Source organism: Lycorma delicatula, chromosome 2 (genome assembly GCF_047948215.1).
Source record: "Lycorma delicatula isolate Av1 chromosome 2, ASM4794821v1, whole genome shotgun sequence".
NCBI lineage: Eukaryota > Metazoa > Arthropoda > Insecta > Hemiptera > Fulgoridae > Lycorma > Lycorma delicatula.
Window position 1 is genome coordinate 139,063,579 of NC_134456.1, and position 15,305 is coordinate 139,078,883.

A 15,305-nucleotide genomic window follows, 5' to 3' on the forward strand; every position below is an offset into this window, starting at 1 on the left:
TGATCGGAAGGGCAAAAACCCACGTTAAAATATTTATGATTTTTCTAACATGATGCAATACTTTATTGTAAACTCCAATTCAAAAACTTTTAGCGGGAGCCGACAGCAATCATTCAGTTAGTTTATTGATACACTAACCCACTGGGTTGGTCTAGTGGTGAACGCGTCTTCCCAAATCAGCTGATTTGGAAGCCGAGAGTTCCAGCGTTCAAGTCCTAGTAAAGACAGTTATTTTTACACGGACTTGAATACTAGATCGTGGATACCGGTGTTCTTTGGTGGGGTTGGGTTTTCAATTAAACCACACATCTCAGGAATAGTTGAACTGAGAATGTACAAGACTACACTTCATTTACACTCATACATATCATCCTCTGAAGAATTATCTAAACGGTAGTTACCGGAGGCTAAACAGGAAAAAGAGAGAGTTTATTGATACACTATTTTATCTCCCTTTTAAATATAGGCACTACTATGGCTAATTTCAAATGATTTAAAAAAATATTTTTAATAAACTAATTGATAAATTAAAATGCAATAATGATTTTTAAAAAAATTGGCGTAAATTTTATAAATACACGCTGTAGCACTGTTCAATCCCATCAATCATTTAGGTCAAAATTAAACTGATTTTTGTAATATGAATTGTTGAAAATTTATGTAACTTGTCAATTTCTTTCACATCTCAACTACATGGAGCTTGAGTTCAGATTACGCGGAACCTTGCCCGATACTTTAGCTATGTAGTTTATATGTATATGCTTCACAATATTTTGTTGTTAGATTATGCAACATGAAAGCAATATGACTTTAAAGAAAAGTGGTATTTTAGTATTAAAAAAATTCCACAATTTATTTTTAAAATTTGTTTCTATTATCAGAAAATATATTTAATACTGTTTTACACTAGTTAGAAATGATTGTCAATAATTCCAATGTAACCTAACTTAGGAGAAATATTGAGCTGAGACTATTTTCATACACTCTATTTGAAATTTTGTTTCAGTAACATCAAAAATAATTTATTCAAGTGTAGGTGCCACAATGAATCTTGAAACCTGAACTACACTGGCTATTACGATGCTTGTTATTCAAATTGAAAACACTCAATTTAGTTATCATGCGCAGAAGCAACTGCTTTCTTGTAAATACAACATATAATTTCATGTTAGGCTGGATGGTATTATGGATTACTTTTAAATACATTCTAATTCTGCTGTTTATACTTTATAAATGATTAAGTATTTTGCCATAAAAAAATGAGACAGTATATATTTTAAATGTTATAAAAACATAGGCCTATTCTCAACAAGTATTATAATTGTCAGCAGACAAACACTAAATGATAAATTAATTAACATTAAAATTGTCTGACATATATAAACTTAGTTTTACAATCTATCGTGATTTTATTTATCATAAAAGTAAACACGAGCAAGCCAAGTATTATAACTCAGGAAGATAGTCGATCACCTTTCTTAAAATCATATGAAGAAACAATATTACTATATTGTTTGCTATGTGCTCATAGTTTCCAAATACATAGATAGATAGTTAGAAACTTGGGATTCAGCACATGACTACTTGATTATCTTGGGTTTAACTCCAAAAATACACATGAAAACTTTTGTGTTTTACTTTTACAACAACATTACAAAAATTGTTTGTTAATTTATATTGAAAGCAGCAAATTCTTCAGAAAGTTATCAATTTTTTTCTTCAGACGACCACCAATTTATTAAGGTACTGAAACTAAAAATATTCAGTTCTTACAAAATTGTCCAGATTGAAGTAAAGCACTGAAAGTTTTGTGTTTATCTATTCAACTATAGCAAGCTGTTGATATGCCTCTTCTTTTGCAGAAAACAGAAGATATTTAAGTCACTTCTGACCATTTGAAATTGAAGTAAATGAAAGTCCAGAAAGGATTTTCATTTACTAAATTAATTATTTACTATTAATTTATTAAATATTTAATTGTTAATTACTTATAAATAATATTCATTTACTATAATAATTAAACATTATTACATCCATATCTACATAATTCTATTTTGTAATTTTTATGTATTTGATTTAATTATTATTTCTCCCACATTTTGAAAGTATGTTTCAGAAAGTAGAGTACTCGCAGAATGTTATCTCATGATTTCACTCAATTTTTTTTTTTGTTAAATGAATTCTGTCATACATATATGTAGTGTATGTGTATTAGTTTTACTAGACTCTTTGAACTGTTTGTTTATTAAAATAGTATCATTTAAGTATTATTTCAATATTATAAGTAGTATCATTTAATGAAATAATAATAGTATCACATTCATGCCTTTAATATTACACAATACCATTCATTACATTATTATTTTGAACTTTAAGATTTTTTTTATTAGTTATGTAGAGAACACTACTTTTTATATTATATGTTTAGTTTATAATATTTTTGAGGATCATTTTTAACTTTTAAAGGAAGAATCGTTTGCAAATATTAACAACCCAAGCTCACACTTTAGAAAACAACCTAGCTCAGAACATGTCTTAAATTACCTGTGGTGCTAGCTCCAAACGCTTAAGTACATTATTTTCTAGCATCATGTATAACATCATGCTGATCATCAATCTTGCTGATGGGCAAGGTGTGATCAGACTCATTTTTTAAATTCTAAAGGAATTTTTACCCAGCAGAAATCCATTGACAGTAAATTGAAAAATAGAAGTAATGAACAAGGCAAATGTGTTATTCAGTGAAGGCAGTAGAAATGTACACGTTAAATCAAGATCTGGATGCTCATCTATCATCAATGAAGAATTGAAAATTATTAATCATGCACACATTAGATAAAATAGAAGATTCACAGTCAGCCGGATAAAACAGAATATTAACAATTGATTGTTTTCATGTGGCCTTACCAGATAGACATTTGTCATTCTGTTTTTTATTAAATTATCAGTGAATATTTTCAATACAAGACTAGTGTGAGATGGATCCCAAGAATGCTGACACAAAGATACAAACAAAAGAGCTGCTTCTTAGGCATATTTTTTTAATCATAAAATTCAGAAGGGATGAATTTTTGGTTGATTTCATAGTAATGGGAAATGGAATCATCACACACCTATAACCACAGTCTCTTGAATGGTGCAATTCATATTCTCCGACCAAACTAAAAATTTCAGATGCCTTCAACCATGACAGTCAACCAACAGTTTTTGAGATCAGAAAGGCAGTCTTTTGATTAATTACCTGGGTCAAGGAAAAGCCATACCAAGAGAAACCACGGAGATGGTATTACAAAACACTCAAAGGGTTATGGCGCTCTATATAAAACCAATCACCACAGATTACTAACGAAGGTATGTGTCAGCTCCTTGGTAATATCTGCTTTCATGTTGTTCAAAAAAGTTGTAAAAGTTTCAGTGAGAAGTATTAGACTATCCTCCTCAGTCTAGATGTGGCATTATCTGACTTTTATGGTTTCCTGAAATTTAAAAGAATTTTTGAGCAGAAAATGTTTGCAGACTGATGATGATGTCCAATAAACTGTCACTGTTAGTTCAAAGAACAGGTTGTAGAGTTCTTCAAGGACAGGCTCAACAAGTGCATCTCCAGATTAAAAAAGTTCTTGGATGTCAATAAGAATTATATTGACAATTAGTTTTAACATTTTTTACTGTAAACCCAAAACCAATCCATCATTAACTACGCATTAGAAATTTATTAAATCTGCACACAAATACGGTATTTTCAGTAGGTAACTAAATCAAAAAAATTAAAATTAAATTTTTCATTAACCCCGCTTAAGGTATTTTACGTACACCATAAAAATATTTCATTCTAAAAATTGTAATTTTTTCACATATTTTTTGCGATCAAACTACTTCATTCATTTTTGTATTGTTATTGAGTAACAGTCACGTACAAAGACAAATTTTTTGTTAAATAAAAAACTGGAATAATTATCATTTATATTATTCAGTTTAATTGTTGTTTCAAATAGTCTGTGTTTACTATTTCAAGACGTTGTTACATCATGTTTGTCACCGCATACTCAATTTTTGTTCTATAATACAATTTCGACCGGTTCAGATTACGGTTTTATATCAATCGGACTTAGTTTCTTTAGCTGGTCTTTAATTGTGAGAGTTATGTTATTTTAATTGTATAAGCGTGTAGGTTAAAATGGCAGCAAATAATCCTCATCCTCGGAAACAATCTAAAAAGATGATTAATGGGATGTATAATTATTTAAAAGAACTTGTGCATAGCAAACCTAAAGCTACTATTAAAGAGGTTTTAAAGCCTTACTATTAACGCAGCAAGTGACCGCAACCATGTGTACTGTATCAGTACGTACTGTACAAAATGTTTGTCATGAAGGTAATGAAAATGTATCAATTCAAGGCGAATTATGCGAAAATTCTTTAGAATCACCACGGAAAAAACTCATAAAAATTGGGTAACCGATCTGGATGATTTTAATAAATATATAGTTCGTCGTTCCATTCTAGAATTTTACGATAGAGAAGAATATCCGACGTGCAGTAAAATTGGAGACATTTTGAAAAAATAAATAAATTCTACCGCGAGTGCGTATTCCACGTGGAAAATTGTAAGACAGGGTTCCGCTTTCGTAAGTGTAATGAAGATAGAAGACATTTGATGGAGAAGTCTGACATTGTTCTTGCTCGGAAAATGTTTAAGGAAAATGCACGAAATTAGACAAAAAAATCTGATGTTGACACCATGACTTCCTTGTACGCCTATTAAATTGCATATACACATATTTTTTTTTTTTTTTTTTTTTAAATGAAAAGTACATGAAATTTTATTTGTTATTGAATTATTATTTATTGTAATTTTTTTTACAATCAAGGTTAATAATTATTAAAAAATATATTTGATTTAAAAAAAAGTTAAAAAAGGAGATAAAGTCGGATTTTAACCGATGTGCCTTCCCCTTTCAAGATCCATATATTTCATAAATTAAAATTTTATTTGGCTATAACTCTGGAACCAATGAAAATAAGTACACTTATGATATACCGTTGAAAAGCTCTCAATGAAGAAATACATCTGGCAGAATTCAACAAGCAGTGGGGAACTTAAGATTCTGGTTGGGAAAAGATCCCGTTTAATTATGCGCCACGCTGGTTGCTATGAACTTGGTTTTATGAAACGCTGTGCTCTCATTTTCCAGTCGAAGCATCAGAGGACTTCCACCAAGAAATGAACGGTGATGTATTCCGAGAATGATTCGTAAATTTGTTACGATCTTTGGAAGATGGCATTGTAAGCGTGATGGATAACGCCAACTGTCATTCTGCGATGAAAGATAAAGCGCAAGTAAGGGAATATAAAAAAGACAGAAATTGTTTCACGGTTAGAAGATAAGAAAATACCACACCATTCCCGAATTACTGTCTGTTGTTAATGAACATAGAAATTACAGACGGTATGATCTTGATTACATTGCAACAGAAATGGGGAATGAAATCGTTCGACTACCGCTACATCACTCCCAGTATAACCCAATCGAGCTAATTTTGGCGCAGAAAAAGGTGAGGTAACAGTTAAAAAGAGTAAATTTCAAATAAATGACGTAAAAACGTTATTGGAGATGCCATTCATAAAATAGGATTGCGAGACGACCACTTACAACACGTTGAAGAGAACTTAAAAGATGACAGTGTCTAAAATACGATAGATTTATCAGGTGATAAAGACTTATAATTTAATTCAGGTGATGTGTAATTTACTTTAAGAATTTTTCAATTTTAAAGTCCACATTTAAATTTATTCTTAACATCGCCATATTTTTGAACACGTGGGAAAATTAGGGAAATAATTTATGTAAAAAAAAATGTTTCAGATGTGAGGTAGCAAATTCTTCTGCGCACCAATCTTTAATGATATAGGAATAATTTATTCTTACGTTATTACTGTAGTGTAGAGAGATGAGGAGAAACCCTACACAGTGGAGGGGGAAAGAGCGCGGGACTCACCCGCAAGATGAATCTATAATGACCTCACAAGAGATAGTCTCTCTGTTCCCCACTGAATTACAGTCCTACCTTAACAAATCCAGATCCACATAAAAGTGAAAACCAGAAAAGTAATTTTAATGGTTATTACAGTAATAGTGTCTAGTAATTAACACCTTGTACGTGGAAAAATTAATGGTACTCCCTCTTTTAGTGAAAGGTGTTTTCTTTAAAACTAATGGTCTAAATAAGTTTAATGAAAAATTACCTATAACATAATGGCATTTAAAAATTTTCAAATAAATTTTTTGGCTAATATTTTGTACTATTCACAAGTCCATATAAGTTGAGTACCACCAGAAATATTTACTTTCCCGGCGAACATTGCTAATACAGCAATACTCGCCGTATAATATTAGAATAGATATATACTAGAATAGAATAAAACTAGAATTATTCGCCATAATATACCTAAAAGGGAAAGTATGATGATCATATAAAAAATGGAGTATTGGTTTTTTTGCAAATCTTTACGTGTTAGGATCCAACTAGTTCATCTTGACTAAAAAAAAACATATGTTTCATAAAACATATGTGCATATGGATAGTACTTTTGGTCTTATATCTTAGTTTTGACCAAACTGATCTTCTTTGAAATATTTTTTATACACGGGACATTGATAATATTACTTTTTTCAAAATTCGTTAAGGAGAATGAGGGATATCGTGAAAAAAACAATTTCGATTTTCTTCAGAGGCATTTCAAAGAAAACTTTATTAAAGCAAATCTGTTATCTACAATCCATATATATATATAAACACAATGAAATTTTTTTCCAAAAAATCAACCTCCGCCACTTAAAATTGAAGTATATATTTTTTGTTCTTTCGCTCTATCTCCCTTCAGTTAAAATATTTTTCAAAAACTTTTTGAAAGTTAATACTTCATATACAGAGCTATCAAGAAATGTCTACAATTTTTTTGTTAGATTATAAACCCAGAACTTAAAATGGAGAAAACGTTTTTGAAAATGTTCTTTTTCTTATTTTTGGCCTTTATTGAAGGGGCCTTTATTAAATGGGAAGGAATTTTTTTCATTACTTTCATAAAAGTTATACTATATTTTTCAACATTTTTAAATTCTTCTAAATTAATTCTCTTTTAAATCAATTTTTTGTTAGATATCACTTCTTTATAAATAAAATTTTTCCTCACAGTAAGGAATCCCTTAGAGTCAGTAATTTTTTTATTAGAAATTTTGAAATTTTCATGCTTAAAACTTATTTTGTTAAAAAAAGGCGGAAAATTTTTTTTAGTTTTTTCGATCTAAAAACTTATAAAACTAATTTTAGTGAATATTAGCGTTATTAAAAGTCATTTTAATACGTCAAAAATGTGCAAGTACATGTAATGACTTTTTAAGGTTATTTTGTTTTACCATTTCGTAGAATTTTTTACAAATTGTAGAATTTTCTATTTTACTATTTTTTTATTGTTTCACAATAAAATTCCCGAACAAAAAGTGATTTTTTGTTCGGCGTAGCAGAGAAAGTCATATGATACTTTCCCAGCTTTTTTATTATGGTTAATATCAGACAGTGGCTTTTGAACAACTCTAATCAAAACTGATTTGTTAAACTAATCCAGATATTTCATATGATAAATACTACTGCCTATACAGTTATTTATTTAATGATAACTAAACACGGAATGTGAGATATTAAAATGTTAATTTACCTGCAAAACATCATAATTATCTTTATACATTTATAATAGTATTACTTCGTATTTTATATGAAAAGTTAACAAAGAAGTTTCAGGATTTTTTAAAATCTACATTAGCACTGAATCTATATTTTTATAAAACATGTTTAAGTTTATTCTATGGTTAATTTTAATACAATCTACTGTAAGTAATTTTTATATGATTTTATTTTTAATTTCTTTTATTTTCTATGGGAAACCTGATAGTTTATGTATGTGCAAAATATTATGAGGTATGAAATTTGTAGTATCAAATAAATAACAAGCTTGACTGGGATTTAAAGCCAAAATTTTCTAGATGAAAGACAGAGACATTACCATTACCACTGGTAGAGGATTCTTTTGTTTTTATTTTTTTTAAATATATTTTATCAAGACAAGCAACGTTAATAATATTCCTTACAAAAAATACCTTAAAAATAAAAGCGATAAGATTTATAATAAAATAACTATTATTTTTAAAATAATAATACAACTACTAATTCAAGAAATTTATTGATGAATGTTTCATAAAATGGTGACAGAAAAAACCCTAAAATCTGTAAAGCTGTTCATAAAAATATTATTTTTACAGATATTGTAATTAATTAAATCATATTTGCTAGTGTCCAAAATTAATTTAATATGCTAAACTCAGGATCGGCATCCTGTTAAATTTCTCTTATTTAACTGGTGTTAATTTCTTATTTAACTTATCGAGACTAACAGTTCGGGTGTGTGTTTTTGTGCTATTTAGTCAATTAAAAAGACTTTTCCCACCGAATGCAAAGGACGTTCTTGACTAATTCGTAGGGGAAGATTTTTTTAATTATTCTTCGAAGTTTCTCCTATTGTGTTTTAAAATAATTTTATCAAAAATGAATTTTTAATAATCGTTTATAATTATTGGGATTTCATTTTTAATAAAATAGATAAGAATTACATATTTTTTAAAAATATGCTTGAATATTGTATTATTATTACTCAAAGTGTGATTTCTGTTTTTTATGACTAATGAAGTGTAAAAATAACATGCCATTTTTCAGAGAAAAAAACTGATTGTAGTATTGAAAACTGACTGTAATTTTTTTTATTTAGTTCACTAAATTTTGGAATTCGGTCTAAAAGTTAACCTTCAGTGGAGACAAAATTGACTGAAAAGGTCCGTTTACTTTTGACGCAGACCGTAGACTGACAATCATTTATTAAAAATAATTACACACGGACTGTGAGATATTAAAATGCTATTTTTTCAGCAGGGACGAGCGGAATTATATTTTAATGCTGTTTTCAGTTCAAAGAATGATCGACCTGGCTATTCACGAAAAGTATTTAGGAAATATATCAAAGATCAATGTATCACTATAATTAGAAAATGGATACCGATTACGTTGGAAGAATTTCTGAATTGGTCAGGGCTCCTCTTTCTTACGAGTGCAATCCCTCTTTTTAATAACTTGATAACTGCAGTACAGACATATTATTTAACGTTCCAATATTTTGATTTTGAATGAGATGAGAGAACATTTTTAAACATACATCAAAGCTTCAATTTTATCGATATAAGCTGACATACTAACAAAAACTCGACCGCTATTTGACGCACTTCACAAAAAAATGGACAATAGTTACGTATCGAGGTGACGGTTATATATAGAAAAATCCATAATGTTGTTGGGAATCAGATTCATAAAAGGAAAACGATATAAAAACGTCATAAAACTGTATACCTTCTGATGCACCTTCTTGTCCACCTTGTTGGTGGACAAGGTCACTTTAATAAAGCTGTCCTTAAATTAATACGAGTAAAATTGAATTGGTGTTATTCTCTTGTATAATTATTACAACAGCGTAACCTTGTCCAACAACTTTTGAAAAGGAAGGATTTACGTCACTGGAACAGTTAAAACTAATCGTAAAAAAAATCCTGTCATCAAATCCAAACTAAATCAAAATCAAATTGCCAAAACTATATTTTTTTAATTCTCCTGCTTCCCGAAGCTGGATACGCATTAAAGCATCACATAGCTCCGAGAAGTGCCTTCGGCTCTAATCAAGAGAGCGGGTAGCCAGACCCGGCTAAGCCGTTCCCAGCCACCCCACCTCCGCAACCAGGTCTTGGTCTTTTGTGCCTGCCTCTAACAGGCGTAACCCCGAGAGGAACCCCTGCCGGGTCTCGGTCTTAATACCTCATGAGCTCGATAATCCCCGGACCTTCATCGCCGCGATCCATCCGTGAAACACGTTCCCACAGACAGATAACGACTCCAGCCAAGACTCTCTTTTTGTTTCAGTATCCCCGACAAGAACGTTGCTATCGTGTGAAAATTCTCCGCACTTGCTAACATGATCTCTACTATGGACTCTACGTCGATCACCCCCGTGTTCGCGACACACCCTCGCCTTTGAGCACTAGAATACCACGTGCTCCGATGTATCAGGATCGTGACAATAAAGGCAATTGGGATGCTCCGTCCTTCACCGGCCACACAGGTAGCTCCTAAAGACGCCATGCCTTGTCAAGAATTGTGTGAGGCAGAAGTTGGTCTCACCAAACCTCCTTTCAACCCACACCTAGTTCCGGAGTATCAGCCGATGTATCCACCTGTCGTTGGTGGACACATCTCCTCTGCATTGTCAATCGCGCATTAAAACAGCCTGTGCTTCCTCTCTTGGTTCGCCGTTATATCTTAGAATACATTGTTTGGCTAGTTGCTGCAGAGGCGGAATTCCTGCCACAACTATTATCGCCTCCGTTAGGCCTACTGTTATTACCGAAATGGTCTTGAGAGCAATACGCATCCTCACCCCCCTCGAGTATTCGTCTGTTGCGCTCCACTTCTAAGGCTCTGTCACACACAGGAACCCCATTCAATAACAGCAAGTTCACTACATGGACAAATAATCTTATTTTAGATCCCGGGAGTCCTCCAACGTTAGCGAGTAGTCTAGTGAGCTTCTTCGCCAACAGTCCAGCTTTATCTCCCGTCTCACGAACGTGGGGCGAGAATTTCCTACTGCGGTCCAACCAGACATCCAAGTACTTGGTAGTGTCCCGTGGTTGGACCGCCTCACCCTCTATGCGTATTGTTATGGGTTCCAGCATTCGTCGCCCCATCATACTGATATATGTCGTCTTTTCCTGTGCTAACCGCAGACCTCTGTCTCGCATCTACTCTTCAACAGTAGCTATTGCAGTACTAGCCGCCTCAGCAACTGCTTTTTCCGTCCTTGCTACCACAACGAGGGCGAGGTCGTCTGCATAAGCAACTGGGATCACGTCGTCCGGATAACGCAGCTTCAGAACCCTATTATACACAATGTTCCACAGCACCCAGGACTGACCTCTGAGGTAGCCCGCATGTTGGACGAAACCACAGCTCCAAACTTCCAAGTTTATAAAGGAAGTTCCTTTCATCTAAATACCTTTGGACCATTCTTCTTATGTACCCGTCTATGCCCCACTCGCCCAGCGTCGGTAAAATTGACTCCCAGCTGAGGGAGTTAAAGTTATAAGTTGTCATCGAGAATTACAAATTTAATGAAGTCTGTAAAGGTGGGAAACCTCTCATTTCATAAACCTTTCATAAACAATTAAAACAACAATTATTATTTGCCAAAAACATTTTACAATTATCAACACAATCTTGAGGTATTATGATCCAATTTAGATGTGAGAAACTGGACTAGCATAAATTCATATGTATTAAGTTGCATCGCTTTAAGCAAGTTCACATTTGAGAAAATTTCATTAAAGTATTAAGTAAGGAAATTTGGACAAAGTATCCACAGATTCTTTATTTACAGAATCTGATCTTAAAATGCGTTCAGCATTGAGAAAAACAATTTTATATTTGTCAAACAGCACCTTTAATAATTCTAGAGCAACAAGATAATTTTCATTTGTTATTGGAAGATCTTTAATAATAGCAAGAGCTTCATTCTTTAAAGAAGAATGTAGACAGTGTAATTTTTAAATGTTAGTTAAATCATCTCTATTTTGTATTAAATCAATAAATATATTAAAATAATCCTGCCATTCTAAGACATTACCTTTAAATATGGGTATATTTACAGGTTGTAATTGAGTTTGTTTAAATGATGTATTTGTACTAATTTTTTGATTAGTACTATTTATTAAATGTTGCAATTTGCATTCTGTAGTACACAAGTTTTCTTAAACTGGTTCTGATCGAATGATAAAACATCATTGTCAAAATCTAATTCAAGTTTCGATTGAATGATGTCATATTTGCCTTGTAAATCAAGAAGATTCCTTTACTTAATTTGCAAGGCATGCCTACCACCTTGTGAAGGATCAAATTTCTCAGTAAATGTGGTGCAATTCTAGTTATAGAGACCTTTAAATTAAGTCTTTGAGTTCTTGTAATTATAACTATTTTATTGTGATTGTAAATGTCATTTATATGTTTAACATTAATAACTTGTAAATATTTATGTAAGTTTATTGTATTAATAAATGTAATGAGTGAAATAAGACTTGATGAGTCCTTAGAGACTTGTAGTAGACTCTTCAAAGACTGGAATAGGACTGCCTGAATGAAGTGAGGAGCTAGCTTATCTACTGTGTACAGAGCTGCTGAACTGTCAGGAGCTGAGTGCATCCAAAAGGAGCTATGTAAACTGTACGGAGCCACTGAATAGGCAGGAGCCGCTATGAATCCGACTGAAGCCAAAGATCTTTAAATTTTAAAGTTTTAATTTAACTGAAAATTAATATATCTCATTAATAGTGAATTTTAAATAACATAAATGAAATGAAAGTCTATACAGTGCCATTATCTGTATTACAAAGAACAGATTGTTAAACGCATCTGGTAGTCTGAGAAAAGAATCCCTTTCCCTTCTGGATTCTTCTTTTCATTATTACTTTCTCTTGCTTTCTTCTTACTTGGAAGAAATCCATTACTCTGGTCTATTATACTGGTCCTGTTGTTTGTCCTATGAAGAGGTATATGCTTTTGATTTAGTATCACTCACCCATTCACCCACCAATTCTACTGAAACTTTACAGACCTTTTAACAAAGTTTCTAAAAATTTTCACAATTTTCTAAAAATTTGTGAAAATTTCAACCTTCTAGAATTTATAGAAACAAAATGGCAGCATTCAAATAAAAACATTAATTCCAAATAAACCATATTTTTATTCATTATAAAATAGCTGGTAAAAATGATTAAAAACAGATGATGTATTGTTAAACAGCTGTTCAAATTGAATAACACAAGTGAATGATTTAGTCATAACCATGAATAATTATTAACTGTTTTTAATTATTCTAATTTTAATTATCATCTACTTTTAATTGTACCAGCTATTCTGATAAAAATCCTTTCATCCTTTGTTAAAAGATCTGTAAAGTTTCAATAGAATCAGTGTGATACTAAATCAAATGCAAATATCTCTTCATGGAACATTCTGCATGTGTGTGAGTGTCTGTGTCCAGTATCGCAGTGTCCTGTTTAGAGCCCATATATTTATGGGCACTAAACAGAATCAATCTTTGCAAATCACATTATACACATAGAAGAGACATATGAAAGCATTAATTAACCACAACATACAAACTTCATGTGGCAGATAAAAGCCATAATCTTAACACACATTTGATTCTTTGTCTGTAATCTTTGCATAGAATAGAAGATTTTATTTTTCTTCAAATAAACTAATTATATTTTTTATACTTATACAAGTTTATTTTTTACATGAAAAATGTATAAATGTGTGATGTCTTTTACAGGTACAAAAAACTCTGGTAGTGATGGATTTTGATCACACAATAGTGGAAAAAAACATAATTCAATTATTAACTGATATGTTACCAAAGGATAAACTACCTGTTGAAACTAAAGAATCGTTTTTAAAAACATTCAGTTTTATACCACATACACAACTGTTCTTTAAGAAAGTTCATGAATTAAAAGTTACAGAACAAAAGATGTTACAACTAATAGAAAATCAACCACCAATAGATGAAATGGATAAAGTTCTTAGAATATTACACCATCAGAATTGTGACATTGTTATAATTTCTAATTCATATTCAGTTTTTGTGGAGAGTTGGCTTCGTTTTAGATCACTAAGACATATGGTAAATAGAATTTTTACAAATCCAGCGTGGTTTGATTCAACAGGATTGCTACATGTTAAAGGATATCATTTTCAGAGCAAGTGCCGATTGAGTCCAAGTAATCTGTGTAAGCGATCTGTAATGGAGTTTTTTCTAAAATATCAACGATTTCAAGGTATAAGCTACAATAAGATAATTTATATTGGAGATGGAAAAAATGATATGTGTGCTGCACTTTCACTAAAAGAAAATGATTTATTGTTTCCAAGAGTTGGTTTTTTGTTACATAGTATGCTATCAAATATTACAAGAAGAATAAAGCCTAAAATTTTTCCATGGACTAATGGAAGTAATATAATTAACATTTTGCAAACCAATAAATTATAAATCAACAATTTCTGTCACATGAAGTTGAAATAAGATCATTGCAACAGACAATTCATATCAAATTCCAGGGTCTCTGAGCTTTTAAAATGTGTAGTATTTATAAAATTTATGTTTGTAGATTACTAACCTATGTATTAATTAGAGGTAAATTTAGAATACAATGGTTGGTTTTCTTAAAATGCATGCTAATTTTCTCATTCTATTTATAAGTTAACAGAGCATGAATTTATTTTCATCAGTAACATTTTGGTTATCTTAAATTTTCAGTAAACTGCTAAATTATTTTTATTAAACTGAATAAAGATATTTCATAAAAATACCATAAAGTCACCTTTACCGTATTTTTTGATGCTGTTACTACCTGTAGCATTTCAATAAGTAATATAATAAGTATCAGAATCAATTTCTGCAGCAAAATGTTTGTGCTTAATATTGATCTGTAAAATAAAAATGCATTATTTTAGAACTTTGCAATAAATAAAACAATATTGCAAACTAGTTATAAAATTAACAAATGTAGAATGAATTTTTGTATTTCTTATTAAATAATAAATTCATGAGGGTTTGTCAAAGTGACTTCATCTGAAATAAAATCAAACTGTACTTTTTCACTATGAAGCATTTTAATAAAATTCATTTCATCATTATTATTTATTATGCCTACATATGTCCCATGTGAAATACAATGTATCCTGTGACTTCTTCAAAGTAATAATGAGTTCTCAGACAAATTCACTATTAGATCATGGTTGAAAATACAAATCACCTACACTGATGTACATGTAATCTTCAAAGATTTTTTGAATTGAAACAGTATAACAGGAATAGGCAATGTAGAAATATTATCCATATGTATAGAAGAGAAACAAAATTAGGGATCCTGCTTCTTGTAAGTTCTAAATCAATATTTGCAGTATTTTCCTAGTATCTGGATACTGTGCTAAATGACAAACCATCTTTCTCATTAAAATATAAGGAAAATCATGTCCAAAGTCTTAATGCTTGACTTTATTAACCATTTTTTAAAAATGCTGATAAAACTAGGATTAATTAAACATGTAAAACTAAATTAATTATAATTACATGTTCAAAGTATTTGGATCTT

At 31.0% G+C, this 15,305-nt stretch overlaps 1 protein-coding gene and 1 long non-coding RNA gene across 5 annotated transcripts in view; one reads left to right on the top strand and one right to left on the bottom strand.

Moving 5' to 3' along the window:
• The window catches only part of LOC142319260 (uncharacterized), a 64,877-nt gene that overhangs the window by 38,955 nt on the left and 10,617 nt on the right, over positions 1–15,305 (bottom strand). For 3 of the 4 annotated variants that reach the window (XR_012755151.1, XR_012755148.1, XR_012755149.1), the window contains exon 3: positions 14,538–14,637. This is a non-coding gene — a long non-coding RNA (uncharacterized LOC142319260). Of the gene's footprint in view, positions 1–14,531; positions 14,638–15,305 lie in introns of all 4 variants that reach the window. The other variant, XR_012755150.1, reaches the window with a different exon arrangement.
• On the top strand, positions 7,724–14,624 carry LOC142319255 (pyridoxal phosphate phosphatase PHOSPHO2-like). Its single transcript, XM_075356303.1, has 2 exons — positions 7,724–7,889; positions 13,484–14,624. The coding sequence occupies exons 1-2, from the start codon at positions 7,848–7,850 to the stop codon at positions 14,198–14,200; spliced, it is 759 nt and encodes a 252-aa protein (XP_075212418.1). The 5' UTR covers positions 7,724–7,847; the 3' UTR covers positions 14,201–14,624.